At 32.6% G+C, this 24,577-nt stretch overlaps 2 protein-coding genes across 2 annotated transcripts; one reads left to right on the top strand and one right to left on the bottom strand.

The window, feature by feature from the left end:
* Positions 1 to 2,010, bottom strand: LOC18601882 (protein C2-DOMAIN ABA-RELATED 1-like). Its single transcript, XM_007032972.3, has 3 exons — positions 1,512 to 2,010; positions 599 to 694; positions 1 to 470 (listed from the first exon to the last, which is right to left on the bottom strand). Exons 1-3 carry the CDS (start codon positions 1,620 to 1,622, stop codon positions 180 to 182), a joined length of 498 nt encoding a protein of 165 aa, XP_007033034.3. The 5' UTR covers positions 1,623 to 2,010; the 3' UTR covers positions 1 to 179.
* A 13,298-nt stretch (positions 2,011 to 15,308) lies between these two features.
* LOC18601879 (PROTEIN TARGETING TO STARCH (PTST)) lies at positions 15,309 to 24,218 on the top strand. Its single transcript, XM_007032969.3, has 9 exons — positions 15,309 to 15,535; positions 16,813 to 16,846; positions 17,205 to 17,505; positions 18,727 to 18,816; positions 19,576 to 19,644; positions 21,675 to 21,780; positions 22,099 to 22,187; positions 23,723 to 23,835; positions 23,904 to 24,218. Exons 2-9 carry the CDS (start codon positions 16,827 to 16,829, stop codon positions 24,004 to 24,006), a joined length of 891 nt encoding a protein of 296 aa, XP_007033031.2. The 5' UTR covers positions 15,309 to 15,535; positions 16,813 to 16,826; the 3' UTR covers positions 24,007 to 24,218.
* Positions 24,219 to 24,577: the final 359 nt, after the last annotated feature.

The following is a 24,577-nucleotide window of genomic DNA, read 5'->3' as shown; positions in this document are numbered from 1 at the left end:
TTCAGCTAAATAAGTAAATATATATAATTATCACCCTGTTTCTGGAATATATGAACAGAGAAGAAACTCTCCCATATATGGTGCCACGTTATGACACTCTGAAAATCTACCATGCACACTCGCTTGGGCTTTGTACAAGGAAGAAAATATAAAACAACTGAAATTAATCAAGTAATTATTTAAAGTCCTCGGGAACCAGGAACATGGATCCATTGCAGTTGAAGCTCAACTTCACCACTCTCCACATTTCTCAGCCTCAAGAACATGTTTTGAACAACTTTGCCATTGCTCCAAATAATGCAACTGTCTTCGGATAGACAGTTTTGCCTGCTCGGCTGTATTTTCTTGATTACAGTTCCACTCGGGAGACCTTCCAAGTGCATCTTTACAGCTTCTATAAATGGACCAATTTCAAATTCTGCATCCCCCATTTTATCATCGAAACTGAATGTGTCTTTATCATATACTGCCTGCGATTACGTTTGAAAGAAATTCATCTCATCAGAAGTTAAGTTTGGAAAAAAATCTGCTAAGCTAGAATTTTTCAATCACGAAAAAAAATTCATAGGAAAAAACCTTCAATGGATAAAAAACTTACAAGCTTAACTGGAAGACTGGGGTCTGCAATAGAAAGAGTTAAATCATCATTCCACTCTGGATTGATATTCTTCTTTATGACACGAGTCTTTAATTTCTGCACAGATTGAATTCCAAAAGAGTTCAGTATCTTGAAAGCTTAGATGGGAAAGATTGAGTGACAAATTATGTGTCTTTCAGGACATGAGGGACCTAAGTGAATAGGCAGTCGACTTTGACTCGCATCAAGTGGTTGCACAACGCATGAATAGACGCACAACCAGTTTGAAAAGCTGTGCCGAAAGAGCGAAAACTAGACACCCTTTTTTCCGGGTTACTGTTAATTGAAGCTTTGATATCCATGGGAAAAGATAGTCTTATAAATCAGGAACCTTGGTGAAGAATACCATCTAGTCTAGGAATTCAGTTTTGAGTTAAGAGGTTTGCCGATCCGGTCTAGATGTTTATTCACTGTTTTAGGAGAAAGTTGTAGAGAAACGAAGAGGAACAAGTTAACAATTTGAAGAAAGGAATTTAAAAACGCTGGACAGGAAACAGTTGAAACCAAAAACGGAAGCAAGAATCTATTGTCATTCTAACACAGAACAAAATGATGGCAATAATTGTGTATCTGGCTAATCTGAAACTCCAAAGACCAAACTGACCCAGACAGTTGAAACCAAAAACAAAACCAAGAATTTATGTAAGATTTATGTTCTCTTGTTGAAAAATTCTGTCTTTCAAAGTTCTAACACAGAACAAAGGGATGTCAGTTTTGTTGCTGACTGCTGTCTGAACTGAAACTCTCAAAAAACAAGGGACCAAATCCATCAAAAACAGACAAAACCCATAACCTAAAATGCTCCAAAAACCAAGTGAAACTCAGAAACCGATAAACTAAAAAACTGAAAAAGTAAAAAAAATTGCTTAATTACCTGTTTTCCCATCCTGACAACAACGTAAGGGTCACTGCTTACAACATCTCTCACAGCAAGATTCACCCCTCTCTGCACATGAATTCTCAACAATCCCATCAAATCCTCCATCTCTGATCACAATCCTTTGCAGAAATTTTAGGCCAACTCTCTTTTTTTGGTATGGTTTTTGTATACTGGTGAAGTGGGGGTACCTGTCTGGTGGCTGCCAATTTATGATATGAAGGCCTACCACAATGCTTGATATTTATCTAGGAGCCAAAGCCAAAACTTGGAAGGCCGTGTCATATCAAATTAGATAATAAATAAAAAATTATTATTGAAAGGACTGAGAAATCGATCTTTGGTTTTATTATAAAATGGCAACTAATCATGCGCTATGTGCGGAAGTTTTCAATCTATCCGTGGGATTAATTAAGGAGGACATTAAAAATTAGAAAAAAGAAAAATGAGACATTGTTTGACGTGGTTGTGGGGAAGAATTAAAGAACATGAAGCCGGGTAATTAGGTCGGGTCGGGGATTCTGGTAACATGGTACGATGAATCGATTAGGAGGCTTAGGGTTAGGACATCAATTTTGACCCGGCCGCTTGAAAACGAAACGTGGCGCGTTCTTAACTGACTGAGGTTATTCTTGGTGGCGGCTGAATCTTTTTGACGCCCTTTCAAGAACTAGTGGCATTAAATTTTTAGCCTGCGTATTTCAGAATAAGTGATAGGGTAAAATAGTTTTATTTTTAAAATTTTAAATAAAATTATACGAAAATTTATTAATTTTTAAAATAAATACTTTATCTTAACAATATAAATATCATTAACAAAAATTATGAAAAAATTAAAATATTTTTTAATAATTTAAAAAATTATTATTATATTTTTTAAAAACATAAAAAAAAGCACCTATTAGCTCATCAAGAAAAGGGGGCATCGATGCTCCCCTAGAGAGTCTGATCAGGGCTCCCTAGAGGAGCTCAGGTGCTCTCACATGGGGAGCCTTTTTTTAATTAATAAAAAAATAATAATAATTATAAAAATTAATAAATAGTATAATTATCTTTTTATTTTTGTCACGTCAGTAAGTTGATAAAAATACTAACAATTGACTAATTGTTAGACTTACATGCTCAACGAAAAATATTTTTATGAGACGGAATGTCTATTTCAAAAATTAATGAATTTACGTATAATTTGATCAAAGCTTAGGGAGTAAGGCTATTTTATCTTAAATGATAATAAATGCCCTCACATTTCAATAGGTAAAATTTAAATATTTCAATTTAAAGGGACCAAGTTTAGATTTTTATTAGAATAACTTAGGAAATGAAAAGAAAAAGTTCTTTTTATCGTATAATGTAAAAGATTAAATGTATAAAAATAATAGTAGTAAATTATGTATAACACTAAAAACGAATTATTGTATGTTGATTTTTTTATTAGTATATTGATTATTTGATAGTATATAAAATAGATTTGTGGAGTACATTGATAAGAAGTCAAATAATTATATATGTAAGGCATGTCATTTCTTAGTTAGAAGAATATAAAGTACTAAAGTTTTTTATTACAATAATACGTACTAAAGTTTTTTATTACAATAATACTTTATTGAGAGAATGACTTCTTCCGTATATTTATTGATAAGTCTTAAACTTGACAATAGGTAAGGTACCCACTAACCAGTAACCAGGGGGTATAAATGAGTTAAGATGTTCGTCCTATTCGAATTTGATTCTTTCATTATCAAGTTGAGATCGAGTTTGATTTATACTCGACTAGAGAGACTCACCAATCTTATTACGTCTTTGAATATTTTAATATTATATACATATATAAATAAAATATAATACTTATCTAATATTTCAAAATTTTATTTGTATTTTTCTTTTAAGAATTAGTTGAGTTTCGAACTTTTTATATGAATTAACGATAATCAAGCCTAATTTATTCAAGCTCGAATACCTAGATTCTTTTGAAGTCAAGGTCGAACACAAAAAATTAAAACTCCACCAAGGTCAAGCTTAGTATGGCTTGGTTCAATTACACCCCTATCAGTGACCACCTCTTACTCAAAGTTTCATATGTTTAAAAATTTGAATTTTTTATTTTCTTGCTAAACTATGAAAAATCCTTTTAATTAATATGCTGAACAGGAATGCAGCTATGCTTCACTATACATTTAACACAGATAAGATAGAACAAGGTTTGGAATTTATGATCTATAATTGTCATTTAAGTTGAGGCAAAATACAAATTATTACAAATTTCCTTTCTCGATTTGAACTTAAGTTGGTCCATGTATTTTTCAACTGAAAAAGTTGGATTGATAAAATCCCCTTCTTCCAAATTATACCTCGGATAAAAATCAAATTAATGCAATAAATTTTCCTAAATACATTTATAAAAAAGTAAGATTGAAAAAATTGTTCATCCTACAGATCCTTTCCCTCTTCCTTTAACGCGTTAGATGCTAACATTGGTATGGGGTCAGCTGTTGGGAAAGAGGGGGCAGGACTTGAAACAATCAAAAGGGCAATATTTAAATGCTATTCCACGATATCATTTAATTATATACGTAAAAAATAACATAATTACTAAATAATGTACATTTGTCAATTATAAAAATTTCTTTACAAGAAGCGGAAGGACTAGGGGAGAACCAATACACTTTGAACCAGTCAATTGCTTCAGTTGCAAGCTTCAAGTGAGTACACACCAACGTAATTATTTCATATGACTTTCACTACCATGAGTCAACTAAGATGAGATGAGGTATGATCTGTTGGTTCGATCCCATATTTCGTCTTACACAAAGTCTAAGAAACCATTTAAGTGGTGGGAGACAGAACAAAGAAATTGTTTACTCTATTCAAAATTTCCAATTCCTTTGTTATCATATACTTTAATTCCCTTCTTCCTACCTACCCATAAAATAAATAATTAAAAATAATAGAATACATTATATTGACTCTTATCTCAAATAATTTGGTAATATGCATTGAAATGTTTATAGGCCTAAAGAGTATCGCTATCTAACGTTCTCAGTGTTAATGGTTTGGTGTGAATAGAAAACACTAGTGTGATGCTTGTTTGCATTACATCTTGAGACATCCATCTGCCATTGCAGAAAATTACAAGTCAATTGATCCGAGATTCATTTTGAGGTGAAAATTGTCTGAATAGTCGTATTAAATAATATCGCTAGTTTATTTACAATATATTTTATAGTCTGCGTCACTGTGAGTAGTCCGACTGTATTCGGCCTAAAAATTATCCACCTGGTCGTGTGAAAGCTAATGAATGCATCAAATTATGTATAGTATCGAAACGACACCCACATGTTGAGGCTTCAAAGCATTTGGCTATTTCCTTGCACTTGCTGGCATTGGGATCGTTTTCATTGGCTTCAAAGGAGAGTTTACTTGTGGACCAGGCGTTAGGGTTGATAAAAGACAAAGACCGAAACCCAAATTCTAGAAATCCAAAATGCCGCCCAATTGTTTGGTCAAGTTGCAGTGTCTAATGAAGCTTCCTGTTTGTGATTCCTTCCTAACATCCGTGTCGTCTGGACTCGATACTAAGTGTTATACGAAGGCATGTTTCCGACGAATGGGACCGACAGGTCTATATTTGTTTTTCTGTCTCATTTAGAGGTCAAGAGACCCCATTTTGGTGTCCACTTTGGCCTCTCAAAGAAGTGTTTGATATGGATACCTGAAAAAAAATCATAAATTAAAGAGTTGGAGCCCCGTATACTGGTTAGCATGGTAAGGAAAAGCCTAGAACTAATTATTACTAGACATGTTTGTTCAAAGGTTTCCTTAAAATCATGCAAAGATCTTGGATTCTAATACTATCCGAATTGGCAGAGACATTATTTCTCCTTTTAATGAAAAACAAACAAAAGAAAATAAAAAGGATAATTAAAAAAAAGTTTATTTTGAAAAATTATTTTAAATTTTAGCAAAAATAATAATTCAAACTTGACCTAATCGTTTATTTTTCTTAAGAAGATTAAAACGTATTTAGAGTTTAAATATAATAATTCAATAATTTCTTGTTAACTTAAATCTTTAGGATTAAAATAAATTAAATCGTATCAGATTAAATTATAATTATTGAGATTTAAAGTAATATAAAGAACGAGTAAAAATACACAATAAATTAAGTTTTATCTTAAGATGTTATCGTTAAGATAAATGCTGGTAGAGATGAGGAGACATTTCATACAAAAAAATAATTAATTCTTAAATTATGTCAGATATAGTCAGCTTTATAATATGTCCAAATATTGTTACGATCAATCTTCTCTATTACTTCACAATAGATTTATAATAAATTAGATAATCCTAAACCAAAAAAGGTGAACAAGTCCAAAAATTGTTGGAGACATATATACTAGCTTTATGAAATTAATTAATGAAATTTTTTTTATTAGAAGCTACCTAGGGTCATTCACTGATGACTGCACTTTGCCTTCCCCACTTGTAATTTTTTAATAGGTTTTCTTTTGGTAGTATGCAATACGGTCCATTCATTGAAAGATATGAACTCAAATTGCCATTAATTTTTCCTTGAAGACTTAATCCAAAAATAAAATAAACTTTCTAGAGGAAAAAGAAAAGCTAATCGAAGTTAAGTTCATATTGACAAATTAAGACGTACGCGTATCCCATTAGTCATAGTTTTCCCATGAATATTTCCTTGGGATACTTTGTTTTTCTTGCTTGTTTTTTCCATTTTGTCCTATTTTCTACATGGACGTCTGAAATCGAGTTTCCCAATCTTCAAGTTAATTAATTATTACGGATCTTTCCTAATTTAAAAAAAAAAAAGAAAAAGAAAATTTCAGGATGTGTAGCTTCCAAATTATTACAATTATAAAAATTATAAAGACTTACGTCTACCACACATCTTGAGTCTTAGGTTATTACTCTTTGCTTTACAAGAGAGGATTTCTTGTAGATTTGAGATCAACTCCCCAATCTTATGCTTCGTTTCACTAAAGAAAAGAAAAATTATAAAAATGACAAATAATATCATAAGCAATTCCGATTAAAATTGATTGGTGAAGTTGACAGGAAATAAAAGTGTTTTTTATTTTTAATGCATAAGATTTTGGACTACATAAAAAGAACTAATTCTCTTTCGTTTCATAAACTTTATCAAACTCATCCTTAGATAATTCAAGACCTCTTCTAAGTTGAAATTCTAAATTCTAGTAGATAGGGTGTCCCTTTGATAACGTAAACAAAGGTGTTATCAATATAAGAAATTCAGATTTAGGATTTAAAACACTTGGTCAATGGTTACAAAAATTTTTGTTTTCCAGCCACGCGTGATATTTGATTTAACCAATATTTAAAATTTTATTCGGATTCTTAGCATTGTCACTGCTGAATGTATTCACACTCAAGTTTAGTAATGAAAGCTTCAATTTTTTTTTTAAATAAAATTATTGTCAGATAAGTGATTTAGCAAGTCAAAATCTAAACTCTCATGTCATGGCAATTTGGGTGCAAAGTAATGCAGGTGTAACTGTAATATAGCATTGCGTGCCATATATACCACTTGCAATATTAAATAATTAAACATTAGGACTTTTTTTTTTGGTGAAAACATCATTAACCTTAGTGCTTTAATTAATGATAGACAAACGACCTTAATTAAGGCATTTGATTGCTTGACAGTTGACAATATAGACTTTCAAACCCAATCACTTGTTCTGTAATTACCAGCATCGTTATTCTCTAGTCAGTGCCTCCAAAGCCAAGAACTTTAGCCATCCAAGGGTGAGCCTTTTCCCTTTTTGGTTAAAAGAGAGGAATGAACAAATTGACCTAATCTTAAAGAAATGCAAAGATGAACAATTGCTTTTGCTTTTTGAAGTTTACTGTTCCCTTAAGGGCTGAGGCAAGTTGAATTCTACACCCAGCTTTGGTCTTTAAGGATTCAGATAAGTTAACCTATTTTGAATAGTCTCAAGTCTCCTTCGGAAGCGCTGCCAATCTTGTCAAGGGACCAACAAATACGCAGGCAGATTGGGACATAAGGAAACTACCAATAGTCGCATTTGTCATTGAGTTCATGGTTAAAAGAGTGGGTGATCATTGATAGATATGTGATTCAAACCTCCAAATAAAATCTTCATTTATGATACTTGTTTTAATTGTTATTGAATCCTTCAATGAATTAGACAAGAATTACGCTCTATTTCTTACAAACTTTTGGATTTTAAAGGGGAAAAAAGGGTGCAAAGTTGTGCTGTTTGGACTTTTTATATAAAGTTATACCTATTATTATAAGTAAAAATTACAATTATAATTATATAACTTTTTATATATATCAAATAATACTTTCATGAAAAAAAATTAATAAATAAACCAATTAATATAAAATTAAATTAAATCCAAACATGACGAGAATTAGACTTAAAACTTTAAAAGTTTAAAAACTTACTCTTTATTATTGAGACACGAGTTCATTGGCAAAGTGTGGATTATTTTATCATTCTCAAAGACAAATTTAACCAAAAAAAAGTACCAATATCCATTCTTTTCTTCTCTTTGACAGGAAAATTATGGCTCAAATATAGAATCTGTACTCAAACCCCACCTGCCTACGTAGCATTAAAGTCTGACTTTCAGGATCAAACCCACAACTAAATCGTGACTGTAGCTCATGCGGTTGCTATCTGAGGAATGAAAATCGTCTGTCTCATTTTGTGCCCTTTTTATAATTTGATGCCACGTGTCTCATAGATTTTGGTTTATTAACATCAGTGTTGGTGTCCTTAGTTATTGTGTCCAGGGCGGTTAGATATTAATCTCCATCTTATTTGACATCATATTCGTCTTTGCTCTTCATATCATGCCCATCAAATTCTCATACTCCTGTACGAATAAGCATCCATCAGTATTCTCATACTCTTGTAGCAATCAGCATCCATATCTGAGGTCTAAGACTTTTGGGTAATCTTTTTTTTTCAATCATGCTTGCCAGAGTCAAAATCTTCAATGAATAAGAACACTTATGTTTGCTCTTCCTATGATGCTTATAAAATTTTTTTTTTTGAAAAATTATAAAATTTATTGAGTAATTGTAGAACCACATTACTCTGATTAATGAGTGATCAACCACAGCATCGATTATGTTTAATTCAACGTATAAAAATTTTATATCAAGAATTTATCTTTAGACTCAATTATACAATAAAAAATTCTGTCACAAACAGAATCTTATAGCTCCAACATGGCAATCACACAAACATACAGCAAGAAAAAATAAGAACTCATGAAATATATATCTTGTTTTCAATTTTTGCTCAATCTTATAAATTAACTGATGAGTTAATCTGCTATAGTTACTTTTATCAGAGTCAACATCTTTATATGAATAAGAATACTTGTGTTTTCTCTTTCTCTAATACCTATCAAAATTTAACTATCAAAAGAATTTGTTTTTGAATAATTTCGCCTCTATTTCTTCTTCTTCTTAGTTATCTTCTCTTTTAATTTTTTATTACCATCATCAGAATATACATGAAGAGCAAAAAAAAGAACTTATTTAAAATGGTCCTTGACTTTGATGAAAGATTCGATAAGACAAGTGTGGAAAAGGAGGCTCTATGGTGTTGATGATAACTAAGACTGAAGTTATACACCTAACGACAGTGCCAATGACCTAAAAGCTGATGTTAACAAATAAAAACTTATCGTACACGTGGCATCAAATTATAAGAGGGGCACTAAACGGAGTACAAAACAGTGACAATTTTTTGTGTTCCTATCTGAGACGATTTTCAGTCATTTTCTTTGCCAGCTTTCTGTATATAAAATAGGGGCGGCTTTCAAATCATTAAGAAAATGTATTGATGCAAGTAAAGTCTAGGTATGAGCATTAGACAAATCTACTATAAACAGTATAAAAAGGATAGGAGATTGAACTAATAAATTCATGACGATATCAAATTGTATTGCTATTAAATTAAAAATAAAAAATAAAGTAAAGGGTAGGTTTTGATGAACAAGTACCATCGAAAACGGTACTATCCATCCTTTTGTATATACTGCGCTTCCTCGTAATGACTCTCAAGCAAAGGCCCGAGTGTAAAAGAAACGAAGGAGGGTAAAACACAGTTGTAATTACATGCATGATAAAAGAAAAAGGGGGAAAAACAAAAGAAGAGGTAAGTTGCAAAAATATTTATTATCTAAACAAGTGAACCAATAGAATTTGACAAGAACCCACTGAATGCTAATTCAAACAGCTAGCTTTGAAAAGTGATGACTTGATTGGCTTCCATAAAATGTGTCCCATTTAAACTTGTCCCTAATAATAATTTTGATGGAATGTGATTTAAAAGGCTGATGGATTCTGGTCAATTACACAACATGCAATTGTCCCCTGCAGTTTCTTTATGGCCCAAGTTGTGCCTTGCAAAGACCCAAATTTTAACTGGAGAAACTAATGATGCCACTCTTGTCAGAGAGTCCCCATTGTCGTAAACTTTACTTTCGTGTGGAAGGAAATTAATTCAAGTGGGTTAAAAGAAAATGTATAGACTTGCGAAATTAATAGCTAGTATCAAATATGCTTTCGGTTCTCCGCAATCACATTTTTGTTTATTAGTTTTCAATAAATTCATTACCATTGCTTTATAAGTATTGAACATAAACTTATTATGGACCCATAAAGTTTAATGAAAGGGAGAAAAACCACCAAATATTTATTAATAATTGCATAATGAATTTTTTTTTCATATTTGTGTGCGTATATATATTATATATTTGTATGTCTATATATATATATCTATATATATATATATATATATATATATAAATGGATGTACTTGTCCATAACTGGGAGGATAAACAACATGAATGTTGCTTGAGAATTCATATGCATATATTTATTGTATTTTGTCCTACAAACTAAAAACTCTTAATGTTTGACTCCATTGGACACATTTGAATTATAGAAAAATAAATAATAAAGAAGAAAAAAAAAAGCAAAGAGAAGTCCAATGAGTAGTCCACTTTGATTCCGTGGTGGGTTCCTTCAATTCTCAAGTTCTGCAACATATGTCACGTTGTACCATCTTTGGTGGAACATGTCATTTCAATAGCAAAATCATGCTGCATTATTCTCGTGACTTGTTGTGATGAATTCATCGTTTGTTTTCATTTGGTGTATGGATGGTATGATTCCCTTTGTGAGCATGTTTTTTGTGAAAGAGAAATGCTAAAGTATTTTCCTATAGAACAATAATTTCAGTTGTTAAATTTTGAAAATTTAATTTAATCATGAATTCAAATCTTTAAAGGAGAGAAATGTAACTTAAAACTCACATATATATATATAAAATTGTTGAAGTGCCTTGTTGTGTAACTACTAACAAGGAATAATGAGTATGAATTTGTTATTTATTACTTTTTTCCTCAATTAAAATAATTTTAATTAATTATCATGAGATAATACATGATCATATCTTCACTAAGAAGATCAAAAACAAGCTAAGAAAGAAAGACTTAAAAAAAAAAAAAAACTAGAACAAAGCTTCACGAAAGTTTGCTACTTGTAACAAGTAATGTACATGAATTATTATTCTAGAGGGAATTCTTACGTGATAGGGAGAGAGATATAGTTGCAATCAAGTAAAGTGGGATGTGCTGCACACAGTGGAGAGGAAGACTGGAGCATTCCATGAAGTGCTAAGTGTTGTGGCAAGTAGTGATAGATAAAATTTAAGGAAAAGGTAAGGAAAGTGTAGCGACATAGCAAGGTAGAGAATAAAGTGAAAAGAGTTGAGGAAAAGAGAGAATTTTTAGAAAGAGCTTAGAGGGGGAGTTTGTTGAGTTTTCAATGTTCATGAATTATCAGTGCCTCATATATAGATGTTATTGAAAATAGCGAAATATTATCTCAAATAGTCACTCAAGATTTTTCATAATTAATAAAATAAAGAAAAAAAGAAATCAAGCACACTCACACTACAACAATTTTGAGCTTTTACTGTATAATTTTAACTATATTTATTTTATTGTAACTAAATTTATCATATAATGCTTAAAACATTAGTTACACTATTTAAAATGTAATCACATAAAACAAACTAAAACAAATTGCGAAGAAAGAAGCCCACCAAATACAAGAGATTAAAAGGATAAAGGCCCACAAAATGAAGGAAACCATAGCTCATGAAACATCCTAGAAAAAACCCTTATCTTATGTTCAAGTCTTTTTTTTTTTGAAAAATCACTCTTAGTTTACACCTCTTTCTCTCAATCTCAAATCCATTATCTTCTTTTACTACATTTCTCACCAAAACTTTTCAGTTTTTTACTTCTAATTTTTTTTGTAAGACAAGTAAATTCTCTTTTTCTCAGTTCATCAATTCTCTATTTCTCTCTTTGTTCATTTTTTCTGTTTAGCTATTAAAAAATTCTTGACCTCATTGTAGTTGATTATCTCTTTTTATTTATAGCCTTTTGCCACAAGTTGTGCCTTGAACCTAGCACCTTCAACCTCCATGATTCTTTCCTTTTTCTTAGAACCCATTTAAATCCCACAACCTTCTAGCATGTAGGTGGTTTCTCAAGCTCCAATGTTTGATTCTAATGTAGAGACTCAATATCTTCATCCACTACAACAAGCCATTGAAAAGACTCGACACATGTAATTGTTTCACGATAAGAATAAGGATCATTAGTCTCTATTTCATCAATCACAAATAAACATCAAAATCAAAATCACCATGAACACTTGTAATGAAATCATCATACTTCTGAGGTGTTCTTATATTCATACTAGGTTTGTCTATAGTAATGCTTCATTCTTGGATATGAGGTACAAATACTTGTACCTCTTGTGATCCATTTTGGATTTCACTACTATCCTGCGTTGTCCTCACAGCTTAATTTCAAGCTCCACCTATTCACTTTTGGCCTAATGTGATTGTGATTTTGGACTTTATCCATGAAGTAGTTCAAACTCATCAAAGGTAACATCCAACTCACAATGAACTTGGAAGACTTTGAATTAATTCACCACAATCGATAACTCAAATGTATAGCTTAAGAATACGCATTCCTTCACTCTTGGCTCAAGCTTACTATCACTCACATGAGAATAAATAAAGAAACCAAATACACTTAATATAGATTAATTAATGTGTTTATTTGACCAAACTTTCTCAAGAGTCTTCAATTTAATTGTAGTTGATGGAAACTAATTTACCAAGTAGCAAGCCATGTTGGCAGCCTCTATCCAAAATACTTTAGGTAGATCAACATTAGAGAGCATGCATTTTGCTTTCTCTAGAATTATTATGTTCATTTGCTCTACAACACTATCTTGCTATGGTGTTTTGGGGATACTGCGATGTTTAACGATTTTTCCATTCTTGCAAAATAGATCGAATTCACTTTTGTACAAATCCAAACCATTGCCTGTTTAGAGTCATTTGATCTTTTTCCTAATATACTTCTCAATCAATATATGCGTTCCATTGCAGAAATATGGTGATCACTTTACTCTTTGCTCTCAAAAAATGCATCATGTAGAATCCATAATTTTTGTACCAGGGTAAAAATGTAAATTGTTGGTGAGCTTTAGTAAATATTTTTCAACCAAATATTTTTAAAGTTTATTCTTTGAAAAACCTATATTTTTAAATTATTAAGTCTATTTGAAAGAAAGAAGAGAGAGAAAAACCAAAAATAAGTGTATTTTACAACAAGGGAGCTTTGACTGAGTTAAAGAAAAGTTAAAAAAAATAAAAAGGTAAAATGATAATTTTTATTTTTTCATAAGGTCATCTTTTTCACCATTGGATAGATTCAAACGGAGATGCTCTTTTTCTTTTTAGCTCATTCTATAGTCCTTATTACATTAACAATGCATGCATCTTCACACGTCACGAGTTGAAATCATTTTGTCTATTAAACTTTTCAATCTTGTACTTGGTGGATGAAACTACCATCGCGAAATTCAAATTGACTTAAGACTTGAAACTCTAATACCAATTAGTTATGAAAATAATAAAATAATCTCAAATAGTCGCTCAAGATCTTTCACAATCAATAAAATGAATGAATGAAAGAAATCAGCACACTTATAAGAAGATAAGAAATTTACATGATATGGTCTTTTGATGACTTACGCCCATGGACGCAAAGACAGAAAAAGATTCATTAAGAAAAAATCAAGAGATTGCAAGATTAGTCTCGAGGTCGTTATTGTTATCCCACTTACATCCAAATCTCTTCTTTTAGATCTAGACACTCATCAAACTCTCTTTTAGTTTTAATAATATTCTTTAAACCCATATGATCTTTTTATAAGATCAAGTACAAGAGCCTTATATATTTTAGTTTAATTAGGATTCAGTATCTTAATCTAACTATAATAAAATATCTTAGTCAAACTAGATTCAAACAAAATATTCTAGTCTAATTAGAATTCAAGACTATCTAAACAATAGAGCAAGAAAGAGTAGTTACTTGCGAGTAACATGCACATAGTAGGAGCCATTATTAAGAGTAATATGCACTTAGTGGAATAACATGTTTCCCCATCATGTACAGTGGATAGTGGGTGTATCACTTGTTCTTGAAGATAAAGGAAATGGGAAAAGGGAAAGGCACTCATACTTTAGGGAAAGGTTAAAAGGAAGATGTTTTATCGACTTTCATATTTAAGCTACCAAACTAAACTCTCTAAAACATTCTAATAGTGAAAATGAACGTGTGAACCCTGCCACTAATCTTAGGTTACTTTCATTGCTTTCATACAATTCGTTCATTGCTCTCTATAGAATCATATGATTCTGTGAAAAAACTTCATGTAATGCAATAACATGGATAATATGTTAATAGTCAAAGTTTTTTTTTTGAAAATTAATAATAGTCAAGGTTGAGCATCTACAATTATTTATTACTTTTATTACTATTATGTCATTGTAAATTTTGTCTACTTGCATAAAGAACAGCAATTTGGCATTGGGTATAATTGAAAAACAAAATCTTGCAAAGGTTCAAGAAGACTTCATTAAGTAAAATTAAGTAACATTTTCAAATCAAGCAAAGGTTCAAGAAGAGTTGGATTGTCTTCTAATTAACTACTCTACTTCACGAGATAGAGAAAAAGCATGTCTAGCTAAAGAATGAGCTGTGGTGTTTCCTTCCCTTTCACCTAAAGACCAAACACATAACATTACACGCCTTTGAATTGATATCTACGATGATATGTATCATTAAAGAACAACTTGAACTTTCTGCTTAGAGCTCCAATAATGCTCAAAAGGCATCAATCTCAATGATCACGTAAGAAATTCCAGTATCTTCAACAAAAACCGGTCCTCTAAATACCATAACTTCCGAAGCAAACATTGAAAAGAGAGGATAAGAAAATGTGCTATTCTATCCACCCAATATATATATATATATATATATAAATTGTTTTTTACATAGTTAATTAAACATAAAAATTAATAGAAACAAGTGGGATTTTGGGCCGAATAGAACTGATGTCTTCTTCCGTTTTCCCCTTGACTTGGATTTTTGCAATTGGGCCTTTCTGATTAGATATTGTTGTATTGGGCTTGTAACGTTGTCTACTTGTAACGTTCAAATGAATATATCCATATATAATATGGAAAAAACATTGCACAATAAATATTAGTGTAATTGAAATTAATCAAATTATATAGATTTGACCCAATTTGATTTAACTTCGGATTTTCCACTGAAAAATAAAAAGCTTTGTTCAAAATTTCTAAGTACCGAATCGAATAGAATAATAGTAAAAAAATAAAATAGAAAAGAAAAGCCGGATGCTGCCGATCGTTCGTCTCCCCTATAACAATCATCTTCTCCATTTTCACCCGATACGCCACGTGCCAAGTTCCAGGTCCTAACACGTGTAACAGCTCCACAAAATCCTAAATCGTCTGCCTGCCACGAACATAATCCTCCCGCTCTCTAAGCAGATTCCATCTTCCATTTTCCACTCCAAAATCTACTTGGTAAGTTCTCATTTTTTCCCTTTCTTTACTTTGTGTTAATTTTTTGCTAAGGTTAACCTTCTTTAACTATTTACGTGCTTTTAATAATTTGAATTTAGTCATTAGTTTTGGTATTAATTGATTAATTTGATTGTTTTTATACGTGTTTGAAGAAATGCCCATGTGGAGGATAAGAAACTGTTAAATGAGCTGTTGTTTTTCAATTTTTCTTTTTGAAGAAAAATAGGGAAATGAGATTCATGGGTAGGACTCCATTTGGTAAGATTATACCTTAAGGTACTAGTGTCCGGGTCTTCTTTGACGCTTTAAATTTCTATCAAAGATTCAAAGTTAATGTTTAAAAATGCTAAAAATATGACATAGTCACGTCTGACACCGGATTCTGAGTCAATGTAAAATAGAGGTAGACAAGGGAAGACCGGTAGGGTGACTGTGGGTATGAGTATAATTTTGTTTCTTCCATTTGTTTAACCAAATTGAGGGTATAATGTTCTGTTGTAGGAGGATAAGACTATATTTTATGGGAATGAAGGAGAGGGAATGAAAATTGAAGAGGTAATAGCTTAAAAAAAATAATAACATGTCTTCCTTTTTATTCCTTTGAGAATGAAGGAGAGGGAATTAAAATTGATCAAACGGGAAAGGCATGATTCATCTAGGTAGCTTCCTTTCGGAAGCAGAGCAATGGCAGAGAGAATTAGTTTTAGCCTAAAAGTACATGGGAAGGAAGACTGTCTAGGCAGACCACAGGGATTGAACTTGAATCTGAAAGTTGTGAGCAAGTGTAAACTCTAATCCTAGAGTGATAGATTACAAGAACAATTGATCAAAACTTGGTCTTGTACTTCAAGTTTGTTTATCTATACGAGTAGCCTCAAAATATTGTGCATGCAATCATTCATAGATACATAAAGAAATTCTTTGATGCATATTCACCATCATTAAAACAATGCTTGATCTTTTCTGTTCCCAATTGTTTCATGTCTATTGCGCAACTAAAATAAGAAATGGTACCATTATTAGCATCCTGTTCTGGCACCTCATGTTATCGAAATGGGATACTTATACTTAAGGGAAGGCAATATGACTTTAGTTATGCCGTTTGGGAGCTATCAATCTGGCATTAGTCTTATTTTTCGTGCCTTATTTTGAAAGATATTAGTGAACAAGAAGCCTGCTCTACTTATGGCCATAATTCTTACTTTCAGTTAGACTTTAGGACATTTTATGTGATTAACTCTACTTCTAAGCTTTGTATGATTGTTACTTTCTCTCAGGGCAATTCTTTGGCATGGAGATTGCTACGACAAGGTAGGCTTACCTGATAATTATATCAGTACTGAGGATAAATGTTTTCTCTGAAAGTAACTTTGCTAATTAAGCTGATTTTTTTTTAATTATAATTGGTAGTGGTGTACTTGGTGCTGTGCTTTTGAGTCTGTGCCAGTGGTATTACATATTTTCTTTGATTTCTAACCAACCAAGGCCTGTTTCCCCACTCTTTTTAATGAGACGTGTTATGTGCTTGCTGCTTAACAACCAGAATGTAATAGTCTGTTGAACTGGCCAAGATTATCACTATTTTTCGTCTTCCTCTGTCTCTCTCCCCCTGATCTTTACCGTTGACTCTTTTCATTGTCATGTTTGCTTTTTGTTGTGATTTTCTCAGGTGTTGTCTTGACAAACAAATATCATGGTTTTCATCACACCTCCGAGCGTTAGATGCGGAAAATGCCCACAGACTTCCTTATATTTTGACTGGCTGGAAGTTGAGGACAAGTCATCGAAGGTTAACTTTAGATTCTGCTAGAAAGCAAAATAAGAGCTGTATTGTCTGGAAGACACATTCTGTGCCTGTTGGTTTGGAGGAATCCTCATCTCTACAGTCAGGAGATCCTTTAAATGAAGATGAGATTGTTTCTGAGGATTCACCAGAGCAGCTTTTTGCTAAACCACTCAGCAGTGACGAGGTAAACTTACATGAGCTAACTTTTTCTTGTTTTATAATAATTAGAAAATACACTATTGAAATTGAAGCCATTTTAAAAAGCGTGCTTTCTGGATGGTAGAGTTATTGAGCGAAAAAGGAAGGGAGAAAATAAAATGGAATCAAGGAAAAATATAAGATGCTGCTGTTGTTGATACAGAGGCAGTCCACCTCCTGGTGGAAACCTCTCCTGAACTTAAACTTTGGTGTAAATGAAATGGTTTTAAAAAATTCCAAATATGGGCCTATTTGTGATGAAAAAATAGGAATGCCTTCAATTTTGCATAGTGTAGACTTGAAGTTGTACTGATTGAAATTTGCATATAAGAAAATATCCATTTTCACAAAGCATATGATTGGAAATGCTGTTGCCAGTGCCTGTTGAAGTCTACAAGAGTCAAGAAAAAGCTGGTTTCATGTTGCATGTAGCGTTAAATCTAATTTCCTTTCAGTTCCTATGATGATATTTTAGCCTAATAAGGATTTTATGAAATCTTTGGAGGTGTATTCGGTGTGAGGTATTCAATGTGGGTATCCGAAATACTATTACTATGTAATATCTGGGGATGGCATATTCAGATATCGCAAATAACTCATTCTGGTATAAAGATTTCTAATAATCATATGGTACAACATCCTAAAATGGGCCCAAAATTTAATTCCCAATCTTTCCCACAAAATGTTGAGGCTATTCTTAAAAATTCGACAAATTCGTTCTATGTCCTTTGTGGACACCCGTCACCACCACATCAACTTGTGGCTAACTTTTATTTAAGGATGGATTGTCTTTAGTTGTAAGATTTCTCATCTTTAATCTAGGTTAATTAATAAAATTTGCAGGTTGCTTTTCTTTTCTAAGTAAGATAACAATTAAAAGGGGGAATTTTGGTTAGCATGAGTTGTATAAATATTTTGGCTTTTCTGAAAATTTTCATTTAAACATTTCATGATTGGCTTTTGTTAACCATGCACGTTTCTATAATTTATTTTAATTGAAGATGGGCTGGATTTAGTCCCATGACCAGCAGTTATTTTGTTAACTGGGATGTGCAGCTTTAGCTGATTATGGCAATGAAAATTATGAGCAATTCCCACCAGTTCAATGATGACTGAATTTTGTTTGTGTACGATCATGTTTGGATGTAAAGTCTTATTTATTTTTTACTTAAATGTTTAAAGCTAATTTATATGCCGTCTACAACAGTTGAAATCTCTACTGGCTGACTCTGAGAGGACAAAGCTCACCAAAAAATTAAGTGAAGCTAATCAGCAAAACCGGTTCCTCAAACGACAGGTTTGTATGTGCTCATATTTAGGCAAGTTTTTCCTTTGCCAAACTTATAAAGTCTCTTAGTTTAGATACTTTAATTGGTCCACTTGTATGTCTGTGGTAATGACTAATGACCAGAAATTCTTTATAATGGCATGACTATACCTCAACAATCTTTTATGTATTTTATTTATGTATTTTCTATGTTCTGATGGAATTAAACTCAAATAACCATGTCATGTAATATTTCCTACTTTTTGGCCAAATGAACCCCAGTAAGAGAGGAAAAGAGACTGTCAAAACTGGAAACAATGTCATTATATGGTGAAAACGTTTTTAACTGTTAGCTGAGATGAAACTATTGTTAAGTATCAAAGATGGCATCAGATTGGAGGAAAAACTGGTAGGGAAACCGGGGATGTCACTTGTTTGTTCTTTGGGGAAGATCTTTGTCTCTTTTAATTTTTAAATTTTTATGTTGCTGGCTTGAAGACAGTCATATTCATTTGAATGTAAATGTGGAGGCATTGAGTTGAGAATGTTCTGAAAAAATTTTGCAAAGAAAATTTGATGCCCAAAGCACTTCATGTATAGAGTTTATCATACTCTACAACGCACGTTTATGTCTTTCCAAACTAAGAGAATATGCTAAGAAATTTCATAATTTACATGATATTGCTTTTACACTGAAAATGGTTTCCAGTTTAAAACAACTTGCATAGTAAACAGAGACAAACTAAAATCTCTTTAACTCACAAGGTGACTTATCTATGCTGTCTACAGTTACATATCAAGGAGGATGCGCTAGTTAACTTCAAAAGTGAACTTGCAGTCATGGAACTGGAGATTCAGGTTACTATTCACTTCAGTTACAGTTGCATCATCAAAATTTCTCTCTCCATTATGAAAACATTTTCTTTTTCTCATATTGTGGATTGATTAAAGCAAACTCACTGAAAGAAAATGTTGAGACTTTTCGTCTTGCCTTGTGTGAGGAAATCAATGCTACTTGTTATTAATCCAAGTGTCCTAAAAGATAAACTTTTTTGGTTCCAAGCTTGGTAATTTTTCTTATCTGTCTATGATTGTAGTCCTATAAATATGTGTTAAAGGGTTCCTTTTGGACCTTAGAAGAGCCATTTTTGCTAGTGCTGGTGAGGCTGAAATGTTTTTTGTATACTTCCCGCTAAATGAAGCTTGCCAGACTTTGAAAATTTGTCCCTTTGCAAAATTTTCCATGCAAAAGGTTTTCTTTTGCTGCAGTTTTGATGCTTTAGATTGAGCTGTATTTCTGCATACAACCCCTTTGGTAATATGGAGAACAAATTGCCCTGGGCTCTGCCATAATGCTGTCAAATTTTTGGTGTTTATGTAGGCAAACTTGCTCATTTATTATGTCTTTAATTGTTTGGTCTAAAGGCTTCTCAGTAAAATTGAAAGGCTATAAACCTAGTTCAGACGTTGAATCTGTTAGATGTATGAATTTAATAAGTGAATTGTTCAAACCAATGAAGTCATCTAAGGATTTTTCTTTGCTGAAAAAAAAAAAAAATCTAATGATCTTTACACTTGGGGACAGTGATGCAGCCAATGAGGTCAAGTTCTATACTGATGCACATCTATTGTTGCTTAAAATTGTAACAATTTTCTGATGAACCTATTGTAGCTGAGGGAACCTAAAGCACTAGACATATCATTCTTAAATAGTGCAACTGTTTTCCTTTTAGGTTGTAATCTTAATCCTTGCTCCTAAGCAGGGGTCATGCCATTTATCAAAAGCATAAGAAAATTAAATATAACTATTCTCGAAATTAAAAATCACCTTTTGCTTTTACTTTTTCTTGGTAAGAGAGGTTGCATGTTATCCATCATGTTTCTTAGGTGTAATTCTGGTCCTTCTGGTGTCCGATAGTGGGGTTCATATATCTGTTAGTAGACCAACTGTGCCTTTTTCCTTTGTTTTGCCCCTTTTAATTGGATTCCTCTGATTTATTTTTATGCATTAAGAGATAAACAACCTTTTCAATATATCTGAGGCGACCAACATGCCTCACCTCTCATGTGGCTCCTGTAACATTTTTGACAGTTTGGCTCAACTGGCATTTATGTGTTTTGTGTGATACAATCTGGTGTAATTGGTTTGCCTGTTCGATTATATGTTTATTCAACTGAAAATCAAATTGATGGCAGAGAAGAAGGGCATGCTAGTCATCCCAAAGTATTCTTTTTGAACTATTAATTTATACAGCAAATGAACCTTAGTCTTTAAACAAAAGTTTGAATTTTCTGTCACAACATGACCGGAGATGTCAGCAATATTGTCAGAGTCCTACTTTTGACATTTCCTAAAATAACATTTAGAGTTGCAACAAGTTTTTGATCTATACTTGGTGTAGCTTGTTAGGTGGGATATAGTTTATGCAGTAGTCCATAATGTCTAAGACATTCCTTATGAATTTTGGCATATCAGTGGATTGTTGTTAAGCGCCTATGGCATCGTAGCATGTTTGACATTTGTTGGTACAGATCTTGTGAATCATTGTTGTTAGCCTGACATTAGGCTTTTACCATTGACCATGAGGAGGAAAGGGAAGTAACCAACCAATTCAATCCAAGGTATTTTGGCTTCTTAGATGGTTGGTTCTATTGATGCTTGCTAATCTCCTGTTGGAACCAGCTCCAACATTGAGGTGACCTGTCTGTTAACAGTGTTGTTTTTGCCTGATTGTAATTATTTTTCTATATTTTCGGTGACAAGCTGAAGCTAACTTTTATGTTTTGTAAAATTAGCTTTTCAGGCCCCCAGTTTTGGGGCTGGGATGCTACCCAAGCATCAAGTTAAAGCTTCTGTAATAATATTGCCCGTTGTTTTTCATGTACAGGCATTAGTCTCACTGGCAGAAGAAATATCTCAAGCTGGCATTCCAGAAGGTTCAAGAAAAATCAATGGGAGATACATTCAATCTCATCTTCATTCCCGCTTAGAAGGTAATGGTTCTCCACTGAGTTATTTTCGACCAACAGAATTCTTCATTCTTATCTGAGTTTTGATGTTTTTACAAATGCCCGAATGATCAGGGCTCAAGGTAATTTCAATCAAGTCTTGTTCCCCAGCGAAAAAATGAATTAGACAAATTTGGCAATGATGCAATTGAAGTTGGGTTTCATTGTGTTAGTGGACAAACTTAATTTCCTCATTGCTGTTTTAGAGAATTGGCTGGTAAATTTTTTAAAGATTGTGAGACACTATGAATTATTCCTATTTCCTAAAGACTTTTAGTTCTTTTATTATTTTTTGGTGTATAGCTGTACATGAGAAATTGAAGGAACAAATAAAGGATGTAGATGCTGCACGGTCGAAGGAGATTCCCTTGTTCTGGTGTGGCATGGCAGAGGTAAGTGGAAAAAAATGTGCCTTCATTTACCAGAAATTTTTCTTTACCAATAAAAATTTGAAATGTCATCCATTTTGGTATTGTGCTTGGATATTATTGCAAAAACCACAAGCTATTAGAAAAGAGTAAGATATCAAAAGAGTAAGAGAAACATGCAAAGAAATTAAACCCCAAACTTTAACTGTAAGAAAGAGAAAGGAAACTAATAGAGAGTAAGAGAAATCGTAACACAGCAAAGGGTTGGTATCTGGGTTCTTATGCTGGGGTATAAAAAGAAAAGGTCTTTCTTGCATATCATCATTGCAAAAAAACTGAGCCTCCCTTGGTTACATAAATAAGAGTGCCTTATTAGCATGCAAAACCTTATAAGAATAACTCCTAGTGGAACCACAGGTCTGAGATTGTTGTTTAGAGTTCTTATTTTGTCATATACACTAATGTTAAACAAGTTTTTTTTTACCTTATCTTAAATAATTAGGAACATTTAGAAACTCAGTAGTCTGTTCCTTTCATAGTGATGTAGCAAAATTTATTTTTATTAAAAAAATTGATCTCTTTCCTTAATTAATCATGCAGAGAGGCTACTGTTTGTTCAAATGACCAAAGTTTCAGGTTGAAAAGTGCAGTTGTTTGAGTTGAGTCCTGATAGTAGTTAGCTAATGCAGAAGTTTCGAAGGCTAGAGTCATATTTAGATCACTCCTTCAACTCACATTCACTGGGAATTGATTTGTCCAATAGTCCTGCCTGAAAGTAAAACCTAGCATCAGGAAATGCATACTATGCTTAAACATAATAGGATAAACCCCAACTATATCCCTTGTGGTTTCAACTTTTCTTATGTGGTACCTTGTGATTTTCTTTTTCCTCATTAGCACCCTGTGGATATCTTTTTTCTCAATTTGGCATCCTGTAGGTAATTTCTGCTCTCGCAAGGGGTTAGGCTGTTAATTTTACCCAGAAAATTACAAAAATACCCTTAAGTATGAAGAAATAGACTAGCTTTGAATTGAGAGCATTTTGGTAATTTTAGTGGGCAAAATTAACAGCTTACCTCTTTTGGGAACAGAATTTATTCACAGGGTACTGATTGGGAAAAAGGATGTTCACATGATGCTTATTAGGAAAAAAAAACCATAGGGTACCATGTGAAAAAAGTTGAAACTACAAGAAATGTAGGTGAAGTTTACCCAAAATAATAAAAGAAAAAGAATTAACCTAAATAGAACTCTATCATTCAAGGTTTAATGGTATATTTATGGAATTATATTTGTAAATAAGGCTGCTGCCTAGTTTTGATTGATTGTTACCTGTTTTTATAATGCCTCCTTTATTATTGTTTTCTTGAGATGAACTTTATGAGATGGATGTTTCAATCATACATGCTTGGTGAACAAAATTAATTTAGACTTTTTAACATATGATGCTTATCATGTTTAAAAAAGCCTTTGTAATGAAACTTTATATTTTTAACCCATATTCTGATGGGTGATGCATAAATCATTGAGAAAGTTTTATTTGTTTGTAATGCTGGTAGAGTGTACAAGTTATGGGCTCATTTGATGGGTGGAGTCAAGGGGAGCACTTATCACCAGAGTACACTGGTTCTTTTACCAAGTTCTCAACCACATTATTGCTCAGACCTGGAAGGTAAAACTCTGTGGACTCAGTGCACCGCTGTTACTTCTTCTTCTAACTTTTAGTTTGACGTTATGAAGGTATGAAATCAAGTTCGTGGTGGATGGAGAATGGCAGCTGTCACCTGAATACCCTACTGTTGGTGAGGGATTAATGGAAAACAACTTGCTAATTGTAGAGTAGCTACAGTTGTTGGGTCCATAGAGTCATGCTAGATGTAGAGAACTGACAATTGCATTGTTTTCCAGTACGAGCTTGTTCCTTTTACTCTTAATCTCTTCTAGCTTATCTACTTGTATCCACTGTATAGCTTTGAACTAGCAGCTTAATAAAATAGATTGTTTTAAGGATTAAATTAGGAGGAATGAAAAGGTCAAACTCTTTTATTTTTCTTATCCTCTCATATTTCTCTCTTACCAAATGAAAGGAGAAAGCAAAGAAACACTATTTTCCTTCCACTCCTTTTTCCACCTCTCTGGTTCTCCCTTGCTAGTGTTGACCTAACGCTACCTTTGTCTTGGAATATCAAAAGAAAGCATCCTATTAGAAAAAGCACAATTTATTTGGGTTACGAGCCATAGATATGGAGCTCATTCCTCCACTCTTTCCCCGTTTTTCTTCTTCTAATTTTATGTATTTGGTGAATTCCTCTCCTCAAAAGGAACACAAAGAACATACAAAGGAGATATGCCAAAGCTTTCCAATTTGGCAACCTAAAAATATTCGTACGTGTAAAAACAATTCTCACGCCTCT

The sequence above is a fragment of the Theobroma cacao genome, chromosome 4, assembly GCF_053813885.1.
Source record: "Theobroma cacao isolate CCN51 chromosome 4, ASM5381388v1, whole genome shotgun sequence".
Lineage (NCBI taxonomy): Eukaryota > Viridiplantae > Streptophyta > Magnoliopsida > Malvales > Malvaceae > Theobroma > Theobroma cacao.
Note: the sequence above shows the minus strand (reverse complement) of the source record. Positions and strands in the feature narration are given on the sequence as shown.

Bases quoted from the DNA above. Each gene is read 5' to 3' on its own strand.
- LOC18601882 (XM_007032972.3), bottom strand. From the start codon at position 1,622: ATGGAGGATTTGATGGGATTGTTGAGAATTCATGTGCAGAGAGGGGTG. The intron at 695-1,511 runs GTAATTAAGCAA...CAATCTGTGCAG, and splicing joins TTGTCAGGATGGGAAAACAG to AAATTAAAGACTCGTGTCAT. The intron at 471-598 runs GTAAGTTTTTTA...ACGTAATCGCAG, and splicing joins CCAGTCTTCCAGTTAAGCTT to GCAGTATATGATAAAGACAC.
- LOC18601879 (XM_007032969.3), top strand. From the start codon at position 16,827: ATGGAGATTGCTACGACAAG. The intron at 16,847-17,204 runs GTAGGCTTACCT...TGATTTTCTCAG, and splicing joins ATGGAGATTGCTACGACAAG to GTGTTGTCTTGACAAACAAA. The intron at 19,645-21,674 runs GTTACTATTCAC...TTTCATGTACAG, and splicing joins TCATGGAACTGGAGATTCAG to GCATTAGTCTCACTGGCAGA.